Genomic DNA, 24,153 nt, shown 5'->3' with positions numbered 1-24,153 from the left:
AAAAGATCTTATTCAAGGAAAAATATATGTCGGGTTGAATTTGAGCTTCTCTGGAGCAGCTGAAAGGAGATCTTCTGTCTTTCCATCTATTCCATATGAGGAAAAAACTGCAGATTTGAATGCAGCTGAAGCAGGCACATCTCTGTCTCTGCCTGAACACTACACTGAACCCCTGTTTTTACCCACTGTTACAGCTAAGATGACTGAATTACAAGGTCATGTATTTTGCTGAAGGCCATATCATGAGTCATTTGATTAAAACTCTGCTCTTCCTGGCTCAGACTTTTTCTCTACTCATTAGTACACACAATGTAATAAAATGTTGGAATGTCCCCAGAACAGAGTCTTGCTTAGACCACTTCCTCTGCAGTTCACTAGCACAGACCTCAATTCCTGGCTTAGGCAACTTTCCAGCTCAACTATACGATGCAAAATAACATTTTAAGTTAAATTTCAAGTGGGATAATGAGCAGCTACAGTACTTCAACATTGTTCTAAATTCAAACAAAATCACAAGAGGAATTTTAGAAAGTATTCAAGAGGGTAAACAGAATAGAGGCCAAGCAAATGCATAGTGGACAGTATTCACCCTTTCTATTATCCATCTTGATAAGGGTTCTTTGATGTCTTTAGTACTTATGACCTTCCCCCCTTCTTTTTTTTCCCCACAATTTTTAGCAAAAAACCTTTACCCAACTCTCTAATCTAAGATAACTGAATACTGAAAAGATGGTAAAATTAACCAGCTGTTCTGACTGATGAGAAATCATTGATAACATTAGATATTTTATTAAAGTTGCATTAACACTCTTCTACAACAGTTTAAGGAAGGGTTCATTTTATAAACCCATAGGGTGTTGGAATGAAAGATGTGATCGTTCCCATGTAACCTCATAAATTCTCTTGCTAGTCAGTCTTGGGTCTATGAGCTTCAATAAAATTCTCATGAGAACACAGTATCCATCCACAAAAACTCCTTAATCCCCCATGGGAATCAGCTGGTTTAGAAGGGTTCAGAGGTTCAAGCCTGTGGTTTATTTATTAAAATTTTCTCAGTAAATATATCATGGTATAATAGATAACAAGCACACTGTTTTGTGCTAGTAATATTTGTCTTCCATAATATACATGCACAGTAAGTTTCAAAAATAAGAGGAACACTAAGTTACATTTAAATGAGGGTGTGCTGAACCTTTTCTCAAGAAGAGTCTGAAATCATAAACAAGATTGAGAATTTGCTTCCTTATTTTTCAAAACCATTGTCATCAAATGCAGCTGAGATGTTTCTCTATGCAAAGGCATAAAAAGGGAATTCAGATCACCAGAGGTTTTAACAGACTGGGCCGAGGTTAGACACTTCTAGTCCCAGAAGATGATGGTGACTTGGAGAGAACAATGGTAAAGCATGAGAAGTTGCAGAAGCACATTCCTTCACGGTAGCATTAGAAGTGTGAATCTGACCAGGAGCACCATGTCCATGATGGAAATACAAGCATTTTGTAGAGTCTGTGGTTGAAGGCTCTGAACCAATTTTACTTCCTCCCTCTATAAAGCCTCCAAACCAATCCTAAAAAAGTGGAAATTCCTTCTTTCCTTGGAGACAGCAAACAGCAGCAGGAATGCAACAGACAGTTGTAGCTTCTGTGAGGCAATATGGCACCCAAGAAGAGCTCAGATGCTGACTCCAGTGATGAATTTGATAGCTAGTTTGTGTCAGACTAATTATTCTAATACAGGATTCACACAGTCATTTCCACCTCAAAAGGCTTCTGAGGGAAAAAAGTATTATTAGAATCCAAATAGACTTTTCTTTTTCCTATTGGAAAACAAAGCCAGTTGGTCTATAGTCTCTGGTGGTCAAGAAGAACACTTCTACCCTAAGAAAGAGTCAATCTTCCAGAGATATTTCTTGGCAACTCATTTCAGGCCTTTAGAGGCAGGCTCTGGAGGTGGCAAGAACAGGGAGGTGACAAAGTCACCTTCCTCCAGCTCTACAAGCAGCTGCCAGCTTCCAACTCTGAAAATAAACAGGCAGACGGTCACAGCTCTCCAGGTCCAAATTATACTGCTTCATGCAGGTGTGCAGAGCACTGCAGCCTCAGCAAGCTGTGGAGGTCAGGACTGCCAACATCACTACTACTCTAAGGTGTCAGGGATGAGCATGCCATAGGCAGTCTCTGCATTTCCTACTCTCCAACTCCTATATCCTACACTCTTCCCCTCCCACCGTAGTATTAAGATCAAATGGGAGAGGAGGATGCTATGGGAAAGGATGGAATATCCTTGCAGATTCCCTGACTGGCCTCTCTGGGACACAAATACACACCTTTCATACTCAGCTGCTCCATGCTCTATATTGCATCACATACTCAGCACCCCACTGCTTAACACTGATGGAGTGTTTGCCTAGAAAGAGCACAAAGCTGTGCAGAAAATGAGGCTTTTAGTCTCCCCTCTCTGTAGTCTGTGTGCATGTAGATCCTGCTCAGAAAAATGGGCTCCATTCTGATTTCTGCCACCCATCTGCTGAAACGTAAATGTGTTTTACTTTTTCTTCTATAGAACTCCAAGTGACTTCACAGACTTCCTCCACTTACCATAACAGTACCTTGAATATATTCAGAAAATTTGTTTAGCTTTGATAATAAAGTTCTGGCTTTGTATTTCAAAGTAGTGTACTTCAAATCCTGCTGGAAGTACATTTTTATTAAAAATTCTCTGTATCTTTCCTTTCTCTTCAAGTGAGCTCAGCATATGTACAGTATTTGAATGCCTGAATTAGAAGGATAACTAACAAAAACCCTCCAACAACTTTTTTTTTTTTTCTGGAAGAAAGAAAACTTAGTCTTTGTGTGTGTGTGTATCTGACAGAGCTGGTTTTCTTCACACTGACACATCAAAGAAATGCTTAAATAAAATTAAATTATTCAACATGTGAAATAAGCATTACAAATCTTTATTAATTTCTCAATGTAACCAAGAGTTTGATCCCACAAGCAGTGTACATTATTATTTACTGTTAACAGCTATAGCTGTGCACATACAGGGAGTCTGCAGGCTCCTTTATACATTTATACATCTTTTGTTTGGAAAAGAGCTGGCCTTTTCACTTGCTAAATCATTTACACCATATGGAAAATAGGAAAGCAATGTAAAGCACTGACTGACTTCTGCAAAGTAGAAACCAGATCTGAATTCCATTTTAGCCTAGTCAAATTTTAAGGGACCCTTCTTTAAGGGTTCAACAGTAACAGTGACCTGTAATTTACATGGCACATCTTCTGAAAAATTCTCAAACTGACAAAGATTTACAGGGATCACTTCTATCAAGAGTGAACTGTAGAGAGGGGTGAAAAATATGTTTGTGACATAAAGAGATAGGTGACAGAAATTAAAGACAACAGACCAAGATAATGTATTTCCTTGAAACATGTAGAGGATAATAGGTAGACACACAATAAATTATAACACTGAATTATCATCTAGCTCGCAAAAAATGTCAGGAGACTTTAAATACCTACAGATGGTCAGTGCCTCCATTTTCAATTGCCTCTACAGCTGGCCCTTCCCTATGGCCCAGTGCTGATATGCCAAGAACAGAGATTAGACATTGACTCAGAGGCAAGAGCGATGCCATAGTTTACAGCTGTATTTATAGTCAGACCCAGAGTGTTCTTTGCCTCTGTATCTGCAATTCAAAAACACTGCATGAAAACATATTGAAACAATAGCAGTCACTTGGTTCCATGCCCTGTCCTGATTTACCACCATAAATCATACTGTAGTGAGACAAGGCTATTCATCAGTTACATGAAGACCCCAAAACGTATCAGTATCCATTCTAGCAGTTAACAGCTCTGTGTGTAGCTAATGTATTTCACTATCTGTATTTCACTGCAACTCTCTTTCATTCCCAAAAGTTGAAAATTCTGTTATAGATCAAATCATCAGTTAAATTATTGGCCAGTAATCACAAAACCCAAGCCAACTGCTGACAAGGTAAATCCACAAGTGGCATTTATACTAAATTAATCATGGAGCATGTGGGTATTTGTTAGCACTTTACCACATTGTACGCAATCTGGTTATTTCCTGATTCCAGTTCCACTTTCAATCATGGTTCTTCAGTTTATATAAAACATCCAAAAATTAAAATTATCCAAATGTCTTTATCACCTTGAAAAATGTAAACTGTGGGAGTGTGAAATGTAAATTCTTCACCGTCCATTAAAGCTCCAGGCCCAGATGGTCTCTCTGCAGTTTTTCCAATGATCCAATTTGCTGTTTCCATCCCATTTGTGATGCCTTTATTGAGAATCATAATAGGTGTTCAAAACACATTTAGTAAAGCAACTGTTATTTTTATTTTTGGATGTTGGGGCATGAAGGGAGTCTGGAAATAGGTTTGCTTGCCCACTTACCATTACCTTCAACTGCATGGCATGCATCCAGAACACAAGTCACTCTGGTTTGAACAGTGTCAGCCACATGGCTGCAGGCAGCTGCTCGGCCATGCCCCTTGCTCTCCCTGCTCCTGTGGCCCACACAGCTCTCAGGAGTGGGAGTGAGTTGCCCAGCTCTCCCTCACTGTGGACCTGGCAGGGATGCACAGCACGGCCTTGACAAATGGCATTGGTAATGTCATCCCTGAAGATAAAGATGTGTGAGAATTGAATATCTGTGTGTGCCTGCAGATGAAATACGCCCAACTGCCCGGTTAGCATTTGCCCAAACTGATCATGTTACAGAAGATGATCATCTGCCAGATTAAACAGTTACTGGGGAATTACAAAGAGACTTGACACAAAGCAGGAGCCAGACTGGAAAAAAAATATTAAAAAAGTGTGAAAACTCATAACAGGACAGACCTTGGAAGGGAAACAACTGTCTCGGCGGTGTGAGGTACAGCCCATGACTTGTAGGGAACTGCAAGGATCTGTAAAATTATAGAGGATCCACACTTCCCCCAGGAGACATGTAAACAGGGAAATCTGCAATCTTTGAGAAGGGGGGTGTTTCTGTAACCCATACTGCCCATGAGTTGAAGGGGTAAGTACAACTCTGCATATGTGTGCCTGTGTTTCTGGGATTAGTTACAGAAATCTCTAGCATGATTTGCCTATTTGTACTACTGATCTCGTTTCCATAGTTCACTGATTGCTGGATAATTACACTCTGCCAATAAAGCAATAAACTGCTTTGATGTGTATTTATTTTAAGCTATGTGAACTCAGCAGGTTTTTACCTGCAACACGTAACAAGTTGCTGAAGCAACCAGAGATCTCAGTAGCACAAGGATTTCATGTTTTCTCCCAGAGCATTGATTGACACTGAATAAATTTGTGTTTAGTGAACTGTATCTAACTACAGGTGAGATCCCTTAAGTGCATGTAATATTTGCCTCAAAATAATTATTTTTAAGTAAGGCATTACACGTAGGATTATTTCAGATGTCCTGTTTCATATAGGAGTTCATACATAGGTGTTACATGGTTAGGATTTGTAACTAAACATACTTCAATCTGAGGATCAGCATTCAGTGTTGACACTGTATCTTCCCCTTGAGTTATCTGTGAAAAAAAAAACTGGGCTGGGCTGATTTAGAGCTCTATTACCACAGAGATATCTATATCTCACAGAGAAGACCCTTAGTAAGCCAAACAAAGAATCAAAACCAGAACTGTACAAGTGGTTTTTGCATGTTGCAGGGCTTCACTAATCCTACAGGTTTTAGGAGGTTTTTTTGAAACATCAATTCAAAATTTCCTTTTTCTTTAAGCCAGACAAATCTTTACAATTTTACCCATTTAACTGGCCTGGCCAATTCTTCTTCCTTCCATAGCTGTAATAATATACTCTAGTATTCCCTAAAGTACATTCTGCTGTGCATGTCTGGGTATGCTAGTCAGTGCTAATCTGCTATAATCCTGCTGCCCTGACTTTCCCAAACCACATTGCTACAAATGTAGGCAGTTTGGTCCAAAGTGTGGACTATCTGACAGCCTGGCAGCCCTAAATATTACAAAGCATTGATGAATGCAGTGACAGCAAACCCTCCTCACATCCTCACAGTACAGATAAGGCACAAGCAGCCAAGCAATCAGAAAAGCTCAAACACTTACCAAACAATGAACTTTGAACAACTAGGTAAAGGAAACAAACATGCACACAAAAAAAGGTCAGTTTCTGGGATGAGAATGTAGCTGAATATCCCAGCCAAAGATAATTGCATTTCACAAAACTGCAAACCTCACAGGAGAGTTTGTAGTGGAAAAACACTGACCAGCCATTGTCTGCGGCACTGCATTCACAAAGCTGCAATTACAGTTTTACCATAATGAGTGTAACTCTGTAACCAGAAAGACTGCAAGAATATTATATTTTCCATGGAATACTTCTTCCTTCATGGATGTTTGGCTTGAAATCTGGATTTTATGTTGCAGCGTTGCTGACATTATCTCACACTTTCATGTTTGAGGGTGATCTACATAAGTACTTTAACTTGGCTTCTTTTTTAGGTGTACAAATAAAAGTTACTTCATCTTTTCCAAGCTTGAGTAATTGCACCCAACAGTAGGCATGTAAACATTTTCTATCATTTGATGTTTATAATCTTCCCTTTGCACTCACATTGATACTCCTTTGGGTATCATCAGCCACAAGGAAAATGGAGACAGCTTTTTTCTCTTTTTTCAAATTAGGTTATTGCTGGTTTTAGGCAAGATCCCTAAGGTCTCACTGAGCTGTACTTCTCCAGGCAGGCTTGGCAAGACATATCCTAACCCATGCTGCCTGATGACAGCCACCATGAGATACCAGTATCACCACCCACTGGGGGCTCCTCTAGTACATGTTTGTGGAAGGTTCCTGGCTCATCTGCACTGGAGAAGCAGCAAAAAAACCCTCAGAGGAGACAAAAGATCTGGCTTCATAGTGAACCAAGCATTAAATACAGTACTTTTTGTATCTCTAAGTGTGGGAAGAGCTTAGGAAAGGGAAGGAAAACAATATCTGATTTGTTAAAAATGTTACTTCTGATAGATGTAAAAGATGGGTTGGTAATTGTTACCGGAGGTTGCTGAGTAGTGGGTGGTCCTCCTCAGTGGATGTACCAACTCTAAGGAGCTCTGATGAGGAAAGGTCAGAATCTTGATAGGGAAGTGCTGGAACAAGAACATTTCTTTGAGGGCCCAAGCCTGTTCACCATTTTTTTATCAGTAGTACTTGTGTAAGCAGTAGTCCTTATGTTAATGTGATTACCTAAAGGCAGAAGGAATACTCATACAAATAAGGGCTGGGATTCATGCCTAGTAATCTGTCTAATCTGGCACTCTCTCTTCTTCAGCTGCACTAGATGTTTTCCAGCAGATGACTCTCAAATAATATTTCTAAAATACACTGATATCCTGGGGGAAATTCTATCACAGCTTACAAAATCTTTCCTGAAACATGAGCATTCATCAAGTTCTATGCAGACAAAGCAGAAGGATCTCAAAGGAAAGTGCAACATCAGGAGGGCTATAGCTCAGTCTAAGAGTCCCTATCTAAGCACTGATATTATGTGGACTGTCCTAAAAATGTATGTTTCCTTAATAGGGTATAAAGCAGTGTTAGTGACCTATGGTTCAGATCTCACAGAAGTAAGAGAATCCATAGGTATCATCCTCAAAAATTAAAATGCAAACTCCTGCCAACATTGCATTTATCCTCACATACCTGTGAACACAAAATCAGAGCCCTGAAAAGAACATAAAGGATGCCCTGGTAGGTTAGACCAACATCCAACTATCCCCAGTATCCTTTCTTTAATAACAAAAGATACCATTTAAAGAGAACAAGCTAGGCATATACATTTCCTTTATTCTTCTCCAGCACCCAAAACCACTGTTTTAGGGATGCTAGGGAGCATGTCCCTACTAAACTCTTTGTGCATCTCTCTATGAATATGCCGTCCATTTAACTGTTTAGTCTCCTTTCCAGCGTGCTGACCCATTTGCTTCCAAAACCTCTGCCAGCAGTAAATTTCACAAGTTCACTATATCTGCTACATAAAAAAAGTACAATCCCTTTTATCTTTTCTAAACCAATTTCCTACTGGTTTCAATGACTGCCCTTACTTCTAGTTCTGCAGGATTTCGAAAACATCAATCTTTATTTTATAAAGATTAAAGATTATTATATCTTGATTTTATAAATCCTGATTACATCTGTTGACTCCAAATTGAGGCTCATGCTGTGGGTAGCTTCACTTCCTTGTATTTGATCCCTGAGATTATGGGATATGGGTTTCAATGGGACTGTCACTCCACCTCTCACTCCCTTCTTCAATACATAGGCAAGGATCAGTTCTAAGACTGCAGCTTCAGAACAAAAATGTCAGCAGTGAGCTAAATTTTCTGATGATTTATCATCATGGCTCAGCACAGAGTTCACTGAATGCCAGGTGTGGTTCGAGGAAGTGACTGAGAATGGGGAATTTAGCAACTGAAATAACTTATTGCAAAATCACAGCCTGAGTCACTCTCTGTGCACCCATAAAAGCTAGGATCTTAGAGACACTCTCCTGGGAGGCATGTTGTATCTTACTTTCCCTTCTTTTTAGTGTGAGAGTGATCTGAAGGATGCCTATGATGTGAATACTCCTGTCCACAAGCTTGCCCATACTGGACCTGAACAAGGTCCAGCCAGCTCATGCTCCTGTCTTGGTCTATGGCCCTGGGCAAGAGAGAAAGAGTTAGAACAGTGGGCATGAACTGATGCCTAGGAAAGAATAAGGACAGGGCATGTATATATGAACTTCCATCCTAAAGCTTCCCTAGCTTCAAACTGTTTTTCAGACCAGGAAGCTTTGAGGCACATACAAGTTTTAGGTAATCCTCGGTGTATCTAGTAAATTTGGAGAGGGCAAGGGATCCTATGCCTCTGTCCTTCAGTGAGCTGTTGTCTGAAAAACTTGTCTCAGTATGTGCAGGTGAAAACAGACCCCTCTGTACACGCAAGAGTGGTGAGAGGTATCAGAGATCTGCTGTCTATCATAGGATGACAAATATTAGGGAAAGGATCTGAAAATATATACAGACAAAAAATCCCTCCTTTGACCCAAGAAATTTTCATTCTCATGAGTTACTTTCAATCAGTTGAAAACACCAAAATATGACTAATAAGCCACTTCAAATAACTTTGAAATCCCTTAGAGTTTCACTCTGACTTTGTGAGCTACTTTAAAATCCACATGCTCTTTATAAAGATGGAAAATTTGAGATATATCAGAAGCAGAGCACAGATAGTGGTACTAATGTGGATTTTAGACCAAGGATTCCTGAGATACTGAAGAGAAAAGCCTCCATTTCTTCAGGTGAAATTTATCAGCTTTTGAGAACTCAGCTGGGAAAACCAAACCACTACACTGAGCAGAACCCAAGGCAGTTTAATCACTCACTCTTAACACCACCTACAGCCCTTTGATTATGCCTGGTGAGCAGAAAAAAATCTAACATATGCTCTCTCAAATCACTGTATATCACAACCCCATTCTTGCACTTTGTTTCTATTGACCTCTCCACCTTTTCATGTAGCTAAAACCTAATTTCTCACACTAATATTGTGGATATTGTCAGCTCACAAGGCCCAGTGGAAGGTTTCTGTGGGCATGTACTTATTTCAGTGTTTGCTGGACTCAACCCCTGGGAAGATTCCTGAGATACCACTGACCAACCATAATTACAAGCTGCATTTCCCAAAATTTACCAAGAACTTCAGTTGGTGTCATACCTAATGGTTTCATGCAGGCAAAGTTTCCTGACAAGTCAAAGAAAATGCACAGCTTCAGGTTATCTCATTTTTTGCTGATGCCTATAGAGACTTCCCCCAGCCTCCCACCCAGTCATGTAATACCATATCTTCCTTTATGTTCTGATGCTTTGTGAACACTCCTGACTTAACTAATTTAAACAAATGACTGATTGAATGAATTCAGCAAAAAGCGTTCCATATTTCTGCCTGGTTATGTCTCTGCTGGGCTACTGAGTTAACTCAGTCATTGAGGACTGGGAGAGACAGAGCAAAACTCACCAATTACTTCACAGTAATTATAACAAAATATAACAGACTGTAAAAATAACAGACTGGAACACAAAACTGGAAATTAAGAGACCCTTTTGGCAGCAGTGACCTGTTAAACTTGAGCACCATCTCCTGTGAAATCACTACCCAAGAACCTATCTCTTTCTCCTTTGCAGGCTTTAGTCCATGTCCATATATGTTTAGTTTATAGAAAATGCCTTAAATTTGTGTGACTGCCTGTCAGATTACTTCATAGTTATCATTAAAAGCGGTATCTCTGCCTTTTATTGCTTGATGATTCCAGATCTAAGCTTTCATACTAAATTTTAAAAGAAGTGACACCTCAGAAGTACAGTGTAATAACCCACAAAGTCAGCTCAGAGGGCTGTACTTCAGTCTGTACATCAACCTCCTCAGGTTTTTAAAACAACCTTCTATTACTGTGACACCACTGTCCTTCTCACTGTTTATCTACATATGTATGTGTATATAGAAGCTTACAGAATTTATCTGTAACAATCACTTTTTTGTACTGGAACATACCAACTGACTTCTTCCATTCTTAAATGCAGATTATTAAACCTGAAGCCTCTGAACCTGCATTTCAGAAACAGTATTTTGTCTTCTCTTCCTTTTCCATAATTCCACCCAATGAGGAGAACAAGCTTTGCACAAAAATATTCCAAAACTACACCTTTCTCAGGGTGCTTAGCTGCTCTCTTTTCCCCATCTCAGCACCTTTTCTTCTGTCTATGGGATTTCAGAGGCACTCATATTCCACAGCTCTGTTCTGGTATCACATTATGTTCTGAGATTGCAATTAACATTAAATCTTACTTGAAGCTTATGACTGTGAGTAGCCCTTAGTGTTAATAAAGGACGATCAACAAAAAGCACAAGCAGCTTATCACAGAGAGGGGTCTTTATGAGCTTAGCATCCTGCCAACACCTTTCTCTAATAACAGGTAGCCTTAGCAAAAATGTTCCTGGGGAGGGAGATGGGCTGTGTTACACAAGCCCCTTAGCGGCTTCTTGTTTCAGACACGACATAAGCAAAGCAAGGCACAAGCCCAGACACTCTCAGGGAAGAATGCCTACATTCAGGTGAGAATGTAGGGGGTCACACATAATCAATACAGGCAAAACTTTTTAGGGAAGGGCTGTACAATTTTAGGAAGCCTCCACTCAACCCTTTTAACTCTTTTTCTCTTCAGGTCACATTTTCCTGAAGATGGAAAAATATATCCCTGAAACTAAGGCAATTTGCTTGCCAGATTTAAAAGTTTGTTTTTCCAAGCAATGAGATGCTAGGGGCTGTTCAGTGAAATGGTTATGTTTATAATGGACAAAACCATGTATTTTTGCCTAAAATCATCCTTGTAGTTGGCTCGATTGTTGTAAATGTAACTTTACAAAACCAAGCAAACAAATCATAATACAAAATAACCAAAACAAACTAAAACAAAACAGCTGGAAGCAGACACCCAACAGGGGAAATTTCAACTCAGACTGGCAGTAACAAGCAAGGGAAAAAACTATACTAGAAAGCACACAGCAACAGTAACACAGGCTATGCTGCTAGCTCTGTTAAGCTCACTGTAAGGACTGAGGTGTTTGATTTGTCATGCTACCAAAAACCTAATTCAATTAATTCTCTTCCCATCTGTGCTGTAAAGTACAGCAACCATTTCACATCAGACAATAGTTAAGTACAACCTTAGGGAAAACAGTACCAAATACTTTTTGTAATTGAAAATTGAAGGCAACATAACAAGCAGCATATAAGTACATGAATTCAAATTTTACCCAGACTTCAGGGTTACCCAGTCTGCTTAAGTGATGAGTATCATTGAATCAGCAAGCACAACTGGTCATTATCCTAGAGGTGCCAAAAGATACTGTATTTGTTACACTTTGGAATCCCCTCAAATAGACTTCCCTGGTTCTGCTCCATTTAATTCCCTGATTATATTACTGTGCTCTTCAAGAGCTGCCAGTCTTATAATGTTTCATCAAGAAATCCAAGATTTCTGGATTTCAGCTTATGAATCCACTTTTTATTTGCATTTTGGAGCCATCCTGCCCTCAAGTGTCTTATGCTTGTTTTCCAAAGCTGCTGTACCTTCAGTCTTCCTTCCCACAGACACTGTGGTGAGATAAGGACAGCAGTTCTGTTTTCCACTGAGCAGACAGACTTGGACAACTCACATGAAGTGGGTTTGTATTGCAGCAGAAAAAAAAACAAATGGAATGTTAGGAGTGGAAATTAGATACGTTAACCCTAATGAGAATGCTGATTTGCTTTCCAGTTTGCTCTTTAGAGCGGAAAACTCCCACACCTTTAAGCAAAGAAATCTAAAGGAAACACAGGATTTTGGCAGAGATTTTCAAATTACCCCTGAAGAAGGCAGGTATCCAAGTCCTATCACATGGCATTGTGAGTCTCTCCCTGTTGTGGCCATGTTTATGCTCAGCCTGTTTGTGAGAACAAGGGAAGTGTGAGGAATGTCGCACACAGGCACCCCTGTATCACCCCTGAAGGACACGTCCTGTGCTGGTCAAGAATCATTCACTTGAGAAAAAGCTAAAGAAACAGTGTGGAGGGGGACAAAATACAGACAAAAATAGCTTGTGGTGGAATAGGTCCAGCAAACAGGGCTAGCAGACAAGAAGTCAGGGTGTTAAAATAACCACATCAAGCAGTTTCATAAATTAGCTACGTGTTTAGTATCAGAGTGTTGGGGCTTGTGCCTGATGTTTTCCCTGACAAACACATCCGAGCATTCAGCCTACGTGCCTGCTCACCTGACTTCTTGCAGCAGCCCTCAGATACTCAAAAAACACATGCAAGGAGAGAGAGGAACCTGCTTATGAGAGGGGCAGGGGGAGAAGGGAGCCTGGCACAGCAATGAGTGCCCATTGCTGGGTCACAGGGGGACTGTGGGGGCTGCAGGCAGCAGATCCTCACCCTGCCCAGGTCTCCATGGGATGGCTGTGCTTTGGGGACAAGTGGATCTGCAGATGGGACTCCTTCATTCAAGAGTTCTTCCATCCCAAACACGGCAAGGAAAGGGGGTTGGCCTTAAAAGAGTAAAATATCCATGGACCCTTCCAGAGCCTGGAGGGCTGGATAAGGAGTCTCAAGCAGGAGATGCCCACCCTGGAGTGGGGCACAGTCACAGAGGAGCCCCAACAAACAGAGTGCTGCCCTGCACCAGAACAGCCACCACTCACAGAATCACAGAACTGATGGGAGTGGAAGGGACCCATGCAGATCATCTTATTCATTATTAGCACCATTCTCTGTCCAAATGAGCTGAAACTTCGTGTGGTTTAGTTCATGGCCATTGCTCCTTGTCCTGTTGCTGTGCACCACCAGAAGGTCTGGCACCACCCTCCCAACACCAGCTTTGATTTATGTGCATGAACCCTCTCTCACTCCTCTCCTGACACAACACACCCGATCCTGCAGTCTCTCCTTATAAAAGAGACCCTTCAGACTCCTGGTCATCTTTGTGGCCTCCGCTGACTCTCTCCAGCAGTTCCACCTCTCTCTTTCACTGCGGAGCCCAGAACCGGACACGGCGCTGCAGGTGCGGCCTCACGGGGGCCAGGAGGAGGGAGAGGCAGGGTCACCTCCCGCCGGCCACGCTCTTCCCGATGCCCCCAGGACACCACGGCCCTCCCGGCCGGAGGGCACCGCGGGCTCTCTGTCCCCCCCTGTCCCCCGGGGCCCGGCCCCGCCAGGCGCCGCCATCCGCCGCTCCGCCGGGGGCGCTGTGGGCCAGGCCGGGCCGGGCCGGGCCGTGACGGGCGCGCTCCTTCCGCCCGGGGCTGGGGCTGGGCCGGGGCTCGGCCGGGCCGCCGCCCCACGGAGCCCCGCGGGAGGCGGGGCCGGGGCCGGGGCCGGGGCAGGGCGGAGGCGGCGCGGCGGGACGAGGTACGGCGGGGCCGGGCCGTGGCGGGGCCGGGCTGTGGCGGGGGGCGCCGGGCGGGGCCGCCCCCGCAGGATTCCGCCTTCGGCCGGGGAAGGGACGTGCGGGCTGCGGGCCCGCGGGAGGCGACACCAAGGCCAGGCACATCGGAGGGCTGGGGATCCCCGGCCCCGCATCCCCGGACCCGCATCCCCGGCCCCGCATCCCCGGCCCCGCCCCTGCAAACCTCGTTGTCCGGGGTGCCGTGTCCCCTAAAGCCCAGCTTTTGTCCTCAGGTGTGACAACTTGGAGAGGAGCGGGCTCGCTGCGAGTTGCTTTATTGTTAATACTGAAGACTTGACATGAAATGCTGAGTGAGCACTCCTTGCTACCGCCCTTTAACACTGTGGTCAAGAAAACACAGGCTGAGGTATAAAGAAGGATGTGCTTAATCAAGTGTACGCTTAGTTTGGGGAGGGGAGAATCCTGTCCCACGGCTGATGGAGAGGCGGTGGCGCTGCCGGGGCTCCCGTGCTGCCGGGCACTGCCATTCCTGCAGAGCACTGCCATTCCTGCCGGGCACTGCCATTCCTGCCGGGCACTGCCATTCCTGCCGGGCACTGCCATTCCTGCAGAGCACTGCCATTCCTGCCGGGCACTGCCATTCCTGCAGAGCACTGCCATTCCTGCCGGGCACTGCCATTCCTGCAGAGCACTGCCATTCCTGCAGAGCACTGCCATTCCTGCCGGGCACTGCCATTCCTGCCGGGCACTGCCATTCCTGCCGGGCACTGCCATTCCTGCAGAGCACTGCCATTCCTGCCGGGCACTGCCATTCCTGCCTGGCACTGCCATTCCTGCCGGGCACTGCCATTCCTGCAGAGCACTGCCATTCCTGCCGGGCACTGCCATTCCTGCCGGGCACTGCCATTCCTGCAGAGCACTGCCATTCCTGCAGAGCACTGCCATTCCTGCCGAGCACTGCCATTCCTGCCGGGCACTGCCATTCCTGCCGGGCACTGCCATTCCTGCAGAGCACTGCCATTCCTGCCGGGCACTGCCATTCCTGCCGGGCACTGCCATTCCTGCAGAGCACTGCCATTCCTGCCGGGCACTGCCATTCCTGCCGGGCACTGCCATTCCTGCAGAGCACTGCCATTCCTGCCGGGCACTGCCATTCCTGCCGGGCACTGCCATTCCTGCCTTTCCACTGCCCTGCCGGGGACGCCAGGACCAGCGTCACAGCAGAGCCTTAGATGCTGTCTGTTCTGTGGATCAGAAGTCACTTCCAACAATGCATAAATATGTAAAGGTGAAATAAAAGGGGCATATATACAGGAGAAAGTACCTGTATGTATAGCTTCCCAAAACAGCCTAAGTTTCTCTCTGGAAGCTTTGAATAGACTATGAAAAGTCATATTTTTGCCTGGTATACAGGGCCTGGTACATGCCACTCGAAATGCTCCAGGTACAGTGTGGTTGAAAGGAGATTAAAGCACTGACTGAGCACCCAGAAGACCTGTGTGTGTCCATAGTGTGCACTCAGCTCAGCCATATCGCACAAGTGCAACAAAACATGCTTTGGATGGTGTCAAGCTTTTTGCCTACATACATACATTTGTGACTGGGAAAAATGTATGCCACATATATCCAAAAAATCCCCTAATGGAAATACGGTATACCCAGATACTGGGGTGTAATGAAGGGCAGCAGTTAGTGAAAGGATGGTGCAATAGCCAACAGGCACACCTCCACCGGCTGAATAGTTTGACACAGTAGTCAAACACAACTTAGGAGAGCATAGTATTATTTAGAACCCTGTAAGTAATGATTTTTTTTTTTTTTTTTTTTTTTTTTTTTTTTTTTTTTTTTTACCAGGAGGAAGGAATTTGTTTGCCTTCGGTTGCAATATGTCTGTTTTCTTTCCAGAGTTGGGACCATGGCTGTTGACTGGATTGGTTTTGCATATGCTTCACTGCTGGTGGTTGGAGGTGTTGTAGGATACACTCGTAAAGGTTAGTACTGGGATAGAAGGGTTTGGAAATAAAGCATTTGATTTCTTCTATGCAGTGTGAGACATGAAAACTTTGCTGTAATCAACACAGCTGCATTTTATATGCATTATGTGCTGCTGTAAATGCACTGAGTCTCATAAGATGTTCTTGGACCAGCTTAAGCATTTAAGTGAGTTTATTTTCAGGGCAAAAAGTGGGGGTTGTCGTGTTATTTTTGACCTTAAATGCATTTTGGGTTTCTCATCTCCTTTTAATCATTCCTATATTGAGCACAGTATATCCTTGATTAAAGCTTATTTTCTGCAGAGAAATCCAGGCTTGATTCTGACATTTCCAGATGCACGGTGGGAAAAAGCCATTTATTTGTGCGCTCTGAGTTGGTGGTTAATTCTCTGCTACTGTTAAAATTGCACCTTTTCACAGTAGGATAAGGAGTCAGGTTTGAGGCGGTGGTGCTGGGTGCTCCCGGGGTTTTTGCAGTCCCGCGGGTGGCAGCGCCGTGCCGGGCCCGGCACCCGGCAGGGGTCGCAGCGGTACCGAGCCCGGGCCGGCGGGAGCTCAGGCGGGTCCCGCCCGCTCCCCGCAGAGCCCGCAGCGCATCGCCCGGTCCCATTGCCCCGCACGGCTCTGCTGCTCTGGGGTCACCGTCTCTTTGCTCTCCGAGACACGGCTTCACATCTGAATTTCTGAAAACGCAGTCGGTTTGTGTTTGCAGCCAGCTGCACTGACTATCCCATTCACCTGTTCTCTTCACTCCTTTTAATACTTGGTCAATCCTCGTGGCAAAACTAGATTATTTTTTATTGGTTATGATTTACGTTTTCTTGCAAAGTCTTGATTAAAAACACTCAAAATGAAAGGGTTAGGAGCTAAATGACAGCAGGGGTCTGGATTCTTTATTTATAGACATCTGGGGATCAGCTTAATTCAAATAATGTCTGCTGTGCAGATTTTACACTTTTATCATATGGTACCAAGACAAATGTCTGTTCAGAAATCTAAATATATTAGGGATATATCTGGGATTTATGAACCAGGTTTTCAATAGCACTGCAAGAAGATGCCAAGTTACTTTTAGAAGCCTTGTTTCATCCTCATTGCCATTTATTTGTTTTTTCATTCTTTATTCATTAAATGTTATGTTAGTGATAACATTTCTTTGTCCAGGACTGATGTCAGACTGAAAGGCCTGACATTATGACCACACATGTTTTCCAATTTACTCTTTATATATATTGACACATGTCTACCATTTTTGGAGACTCACAATGCTGTAAGATACAATTAAAATGAACAGACAGTTCAGAGAAATTACAAAAATCCTTGTGAAGTATGATTGAGGAAATAGCCAAATTTAGGGTTGTATTTTTCCCAAGTTGCAAGTATTACTGGATCCTGATCATCTCCCTCTAACTTAGTTGACTTTGCTTGTAATGCCACACACTAGAATGACCCAGTTACAGAAATAATACCCCTCTATTCACAGTGGGTGAAGCTGGAATGTGGCAAAATCAGTTCTATTTTTAATATATTTGGGTAATACTGTGTAGAGAGACAACTGCCACATAAAGATTGAGCTTAAAGACATTGTATTGAGAAATAACATTTGAATGATTTCTTGCAGGTAGTAAAATCTCTTTAGCTGCTGGACTCACCTTTGGCTCTGTGGCTGGCTATGGAGCTTACTGTGTAACGTGTGATCCAAGAAATGTGAAGATATCATTGTGTAAGTGTTTCACTACAGTAAACAAACGAACAAACAAACAAGCAGCATCCTGAACTGCATGTAAAATTCTCTTTTTAGTAAATTTTGGGTATTGCTTTGGTTTAAATGTTGGATTTTAAATAGAGTTCAACACTTCAGCTTAGCTTGCAAAATTCAGGAGCCATTTGCAAGGTAATGCAGATCATTGACACAAAGCCAGCACGTGTGTGTTACCACCTGGCAGCACCTGCTTTTATGAGATGATTGCCTAACATTGCACATATTGTGAAATCCAGTTGGGAGGCAGGAGGTAGTACTGCAATAAAATCATCAGCATTACAGATTAGAATTTCACAATTTGAGCAGCAAGTGCGGGATCCAGTGTTGCACAATGTAACATATCCTCAGCTCCCAGTGAATGGAACTTGGACTTAGTGTTGGACAATCCCTAAGGGGAACATAAACCTCACACAAGTGATTTGCAGTAAGAGCTTTTGGGAGCTTGTCTCACTCATGCTTTTAGCAAAGGTGGTTTAGACTGTGGTTTCGCATGCAGAAATGCATTTAAAATACATTTAATCCAGATTGTGTGAGTACACAATTGTTTTTTCTCAGCTTAGAATTTGTGGTATATTGTTCATTCTGGCTTTGTGCTTTGCACCAATCACAGTTATAAAAATTTCCACTTTAAAAAAATGTTGAGTAGCATTGACAGCAAAGTGTTCCCAGCAAGTTCTTTAGTAAAGGTGGTAATTGTGGACCTGATCTGCGCTTAGATGGCCTTAAATTGGATTTCCAGTTTTGCCACCATGACCTTGCTCGGATTAAGTTATCCCACTGTTTAAAAAAAACCCAATGCTTTTTTTGGAATGAAGACATAGCCATAAATATATGTAGATTTATAATCATTAGTGTGAGATCCTTTTAAGTAGCATATGGTATTATACTTCTATGGGTCAACTAAGTCAATAAGTTAGATACAGAATTTATGGAAAAGAAGACTCATTAAAACTTAATATATGCTGCCTGTTTCCCAATTCCCAGGTTTTGTAGGGACTAATACAAAATTTTCCATTCATGTGCTTTTGAATCTCTGATGTCTAAAATAATCAATGTTTTGCATTTCCTGTAGTTGTAGGTATGTGAGGACTTTCTCCTCACATACATGTGAGAAATGTATATTACTTATTTAGAAGTTAGAGCAATGAGATGAGATGAGATGAGATGAGATAGAGTTCACTGCACCTGCCTTAGAAAGTTCTTCTTACATAAAGCAAAAGGAACAAAGACTTTTTAAAGCATTCTTAGTTTAGGATGTTTACAAAGAAATGTTTTAATTGCTTTTTATTATAAATGTGTATTGCTTTTGTGGAAAACTAGAATGTTTTCACTTGTGCCTAACATGCCAAAATGTGAAAAGCAGCTAGAGCACAAATGAAAGATGGAAATTAAGTGCATGGAAATAAGTGACCACTCTGAACTTAGAAACCACTGCAGTAAATTACAGTGTAAAATAAAGCAAGCACCCAAACCTTTAAAAGGTTAGAAAATCTAAAAACAACCCATCGATCCAAACCATAATTATTGACAGTATTTTTCACCTATGCAAGACTCTCCTACAGTAATTTAGGTAATATTTTAGTACAAGACCTTGATAGTAAGGTTGTTGTAACTTGTCCTACATACAAAGAGTATGTAGCCTTTGGGCACCCCAGGCAAATTCTCTTAGTTGTTTTATAAATTATTATTTCAGGTATTTTCCTATTTCACCTGAAATAAGCTCTATGGTTTCTTGGATACTTTAATGCATCTTTATGTGTTTGAAGTAGATGTAGAAATTCAAATCTCAGTATGCAAGAGTTAGTAGCATTCACAATGCAGGTTGATTCTGATCTGAATATGATTCACTGGATTGAATTTTTCTTGAGTTATTGAATTTCTTTGACTGATTTAAGGTGAAACAGTGAATGTATAGCACTTTCTAAAATCTGGTCTAAAAGTTGAATGTTAAAAAGTCTCTGGAATGTGTTAAAAAGTCTCTGGAACCTGTGAAAAAGCCAGATACTAGCAAATGGGAAAAAAAAAAAGAACATTACAGAGTGAATATGCTTTGTAGCTTGTAATAAACTGTAAATGTACTCAGGACTCTGGCAAGACACATGCTGTGGAATAGTTCACTCTTGAGACATTCCTGAGAGGATCAAGGCTACGTGACTAGAAAATAAGAGCAAGGGATAATGGAGCATAATATTTTTTTTTGCAAGGTACCTTTAATGAGTGCAGATAGTTGGTAGAGTTCTCTAAGATACTTGTAACTGTAAGGGCTTGTTTTATAATGCTGAAGTGAGTTTAAAACTAATTTTTGACACCTATGAACACAGGACTGGCCCCAGAACTAGACAATGGAATTGAGAATTAGCCAGGTGGTTTAACTGCTTTGTAAACAAGGGAGAGATCTGTGTAACTGCCATTACTTTCGGCTGTGAGAGTGACAAAGCCCAGCTGCTTATGAGAAGTCCTCCCTCTCTGCCCACTTCTAGGAAGCATTTTAAGTGACAGTTCTTTAATGAAGGTAGCTGCCTTTGCAGTTTCATGTGTTCCCCTCAATCTTCTTATTTTTGTGGCCATAGTTCAAGGTGAAATCCGTATGCCTGATGAGTTCATTGCTGCCTCCATTTTTAGGTAAGACTACTCCAGGAAGAAGATGCAGTTTCTTTCATGATTTTTGTTCTCTGCTGCTTGTGCTGCATTTATTGCCCTCTTGGGCTGCCCATCTCTTGTCACAGGCAAGGATGGTTCCCTCATAGCAAAAGGCTCCAAAGGAATTGCAGTCATGAAGAAGATGCTGATAGCCATATTCTGTAGCAAAAATAGGTGGCAAACCTTCCAATATCGTTTTTAAGGCTCAGCAAATAAAGAGCTAATGTTCTAAAAATAAAAGAGAAAAGAAGTTGAATGCTCTAGCACCTTGAATCATTAGAAAACTGCTGCAAATGATCTAGGGTGGTGGGATTTATGAGGCACTATTCCTGTAATTCAGTATACATGTTACTGCTGTGGCCAAGATTATTTCTACTTTGTTGGTATCCCCATGAATTTAGATATGAGTGAGTAGAATTGACTGACTGAAAACTTACCTAGTCTTCATGGAATAGGTTTTAGCATTTTGCTGCACATGGAAACTTTATTTGTAGTTAAAAGAAATCATAATGATGTATTTTGGAAAAACAAAAATGTTTTTACAGACTCTATTTCTGATCTGTTTCACTAAATTGCAGTTCATAGGAAAACAGCATTGATAACTCTGTGTGTTACCGAGTGGTCCACTGAGAAAAGTGAGAACATAAATATATTTGATTGTCTTTCACAGTTTCATCTTTTCTTTTGACCATTATAATGGGAATGAGATTCAAGAGGTCCAAGAAATTAATGCCAGCTGGACTACTGGCGTGCCTGAGGTAAATACATATCGAGGATCTTAATGTAAAGATTTTACTGGTTTTCAAATAGTTACCATTTCACACCCGATTCAAGGCCGTATTGGTGGAAGTCACTGTCATTTAGCAGCTATACAGCTTAAGTGAAATTAGTTTGGAGATCACAGACCTGTTCCCAGTGAACAGTTTTTTCATGTTACTAGGTAGATGCAGCTGATAAGAAGTGACTTTCTCAGCACAGAAAGGAGAGGTCAAAAGTTAAATATTAATGCATATTGATAAGACTTTTGGAAGAACATAGGTAAGCTTTAGTGTTTTCAAACACATAAAATTAGTCTAATTTCATATAACACAGTTATCTTAAAAAAAAAAAGGCCAACACTTTGGTTTAGAAGTGCTGCATTCAAAACTACTGGAAGCACAGTACTGTTGAAAACCAAGACATTTTTGACCTAAGAACTTTGGTCACTATTAATGCAAATTAAAAAAAAAAAAATCTGGCTGTTCCAACTGCATTATTGCTGCTGTTCGGCATTCTGGAAAATACAGTTTTCTGAACTTTTAATTTGGAATTAAATTATGGAGTAAGTTCAAAACTTTTTTCCCCAATGAGTCTGTAATACAAAACATTTTTCAAGTGTAAATCAGAATCCCCATCTTCTGAAGGAATAGTAACTGTTGCTTTGTTGTTACCAGATTTAATATAACACCATTCTGTTTTACTTCAGTTACATACAGGGAGGAAAAAATCAGAAGCAAATTATCAAGATGCAAAATTTAAGAATCAGAACTTACACTGGGAAATGTTATTATCCATTGTGGATTTTTTTTTCCAGCCTAGGTAGGCTTTGTTTCTCAAGACACTGAGACCTTAGATTTAGACACCTGAAAAGATGGCTTAATAGAGACTCTAATGACAGTTATTTATGAATGCACTGTTATTTAATGATGACTTTCACTGATTTTATTAATGACACCCATATTTATGTTTTCTTGTTTTGGTTTTTTTTTTCCAGCCTTTTGATGATTTTGAGGCTTGTTTTTATGCTGCTGTAGGAGAATTTAGAATCGAATATGACTGCCATGCCCACCAAACAGAAATACCCTCCATACTTGAAAGACAAGTTTGAACACAAGTCTTATACTGCATTTATATTTTCTGTAAAAGATCTGTTGCTGTTATTTGATTATTGACATGTGCTGATACTTTAAAAGCTTTTAAAAAAAACCCTAAAGCTAGTGTTTTGTTGGTATATTTTGATCTACTTTCATTTAGGCAATCTACTAACTCATGGGATCTCTCTTTGTAAGTTTGATCTCTTTTAGGGGTGCAGAGCACCCCAGGGAATTGAATTACTCTTGCACTGTGTCTCTGAAAGAATATCTATAAATACATGTTTATGCTAAAAAGGTATCTTATATTGAAGTATAATTTTGTAGTTTCTGAGATTAAATAATCAGTTCCAAATCAAAAAAGTCTTGGGCCTGTGTTGCAGTAGAAAACCACCTTCCTTTCCAACACACTTTTACTAAAGTGTGTTCTTTTTCACACCCTGGTTCTAAATATAAAAAATCAGTGTTGAGATAAAATGTAAAATGTTCAAAACTTACCAGTTTTTTAAGCAGACGAGTGAGCCATTTTGTCAATGAAAGAGTCTGGTGCTCTGCTTTCTACTTAGTGGTTTAAAACATGTACCATGCTGTGAATTGCCAGAGACATGAATCATGGCTGAGGTTTGTCATGATGCACAGAGAGGTTGCAAGCTCTCAGTACTCTGGAACAGGTTTGCCATTCTAGCCTCACACAGATTTATCTTGCTGAAGTCCCCCTCGTAAACAGACGATACTGTTCAGTCATAAACTATTCAGGGATTTAAGTTGCTTTGATTTGTGCACAAAATAAATATTCCTGGGGCCTCAAAGCTTGTCTAAGACTGTCTTCTGGTGTACAGGGAATATAAGCAAAAGCATTAGGAAGCAGTATGGGTGGGTGCACTCTTCAAGACAAATGGAAATTTTGCTGCTTTTCATCTTTTTCATACAAAGTTTGCTTATGTAGGCTATCTTGTATCATGATATGACCTTTGTGGAATGCCTCTATCCTCTTGGGGGAATTCCCAGGGTCCTGCCTTGGAAGGATGGACCATAGAGTCTTCCCTGCCTAGGCTGAAAGAAAGCCCTCCCCCATAGTACTTTGCACACTGTGTGATCTGATCTGGTCTCTCCTCTCCCCCTGCCCCTGCTTCTCGTGGTTTCTCCTTTCCTCACTTCCCCATTGGTTGTGGCATCCCGGATGGCCAGCCCTGTTTTCCCTATGGGTCACTGACCTTTGCCCTGCCCCTTGTACTGCCCCTGTGCCCTCAGGTCATTGGTCCCTGACCCCTGTTTAGGCCTGTGCACAGCACATGGACAGGTCTTTGTCTCTGATCTCCCTTTGGTGCCAGGAATAAACCTTGTTGGAAGAACTAATTCATACAAAGGCCCTTCTTGCCTCTCTGCTGAGCCTAGCTGTGGCATGTGTGATGTGTGAGCTTGACTGCTCTGCCTGAATCCTCCCCAAGTGGCTTTTCCACAGGAGATGCTTCTTGGGGTAGAGGTAGCAGCTCCATCATGCAAAAAGCACACTGCTACACACCTTTGTGATAGTTCCTAAGTCATAGCACTTGCTTGGAAGAGAGGAATAGCCCAGTGAAATGAGTACTCTGGCTGGACATGGCAAAGCACTTCTTCCAGCTTTTGAGGTAATTTTAATGTAAACCTGTTTGGAATTCAGCAGTGCCCAGGTGACTGGGGCACTTGTAGTTTGTACCTCTGAGATGCACTTGGCTCTTCTTAGGTACAAATCAGGAAAGGAGTTAACTTTGCTGGACAGCAGTTCTTCATGTACACTGGCTGACTGTTTGCCTAATCAGTTGGAGTCCTACTGAGGAAAAACAACTAAGTGCAAAGAAGGATGGTTTATGACAATGTTCTTAAAGGGAACAGTGATGGTTCCCATTAAATTAGGGTAAAGAATCTGA

At 41.8% G+C, this 24,153-nt stretch overlaps 1 protein-coding gene across 1 annotated transcript; it reads left to right on the top strand.

Annotated features, from left to right (window-relative positions):
* The first annotated feature begins 13,931 nt into the window (after nucleotides 1–13,931).
* TMEM14A (transmembrane protein 14A) lies at nucleotides 13,932–23,055 on the top strand. The gene is made up of 6 exons (XM_083857753.1): nucleotides 13,932–14,002; nucleotides 14,273–14,406; nucleotides 15,906–15,991; nucleotides 17,616–17,717; nucleotides 21,067–21,154; nucleotides 22,150–23,055. The coding sequence occupies exons 3-6, from the start codon at nucleotides 15,916–15,918 to the stop codon at nucleotides 22,187–22,189; spliced, it is 306 nt and encodes a 101-aa protein (XP_083713879.1). The 5' UTR covers nucleotides 13,932–14,002; nucleotides 14,273–14,406; nucleotides 15,906–15,915; the 3' UTR covers nucleotides 22,190–23,055.
* Nucleotides 23,056–24,153: the final 1,098 nt, after the last annotated feature.

Source organism: Zosterops lateralis, assembly GCF_965231275.1.
Source record: "Zosterops lateralis genome assembly, chromosome: 3".
In the NCBI taxonomy this organism is placed as follows: domain Eukaryota; kingdom Metazoa; phylum Chordata; class Aves; order Passeriformes; family Zosteropidae; genus Zosterops; species Zosterops lateralis.
Note: the sequence above shows the minus strand (reverse complement) of the source record. Positions and strands in the feature narration are given on the sequence as shown.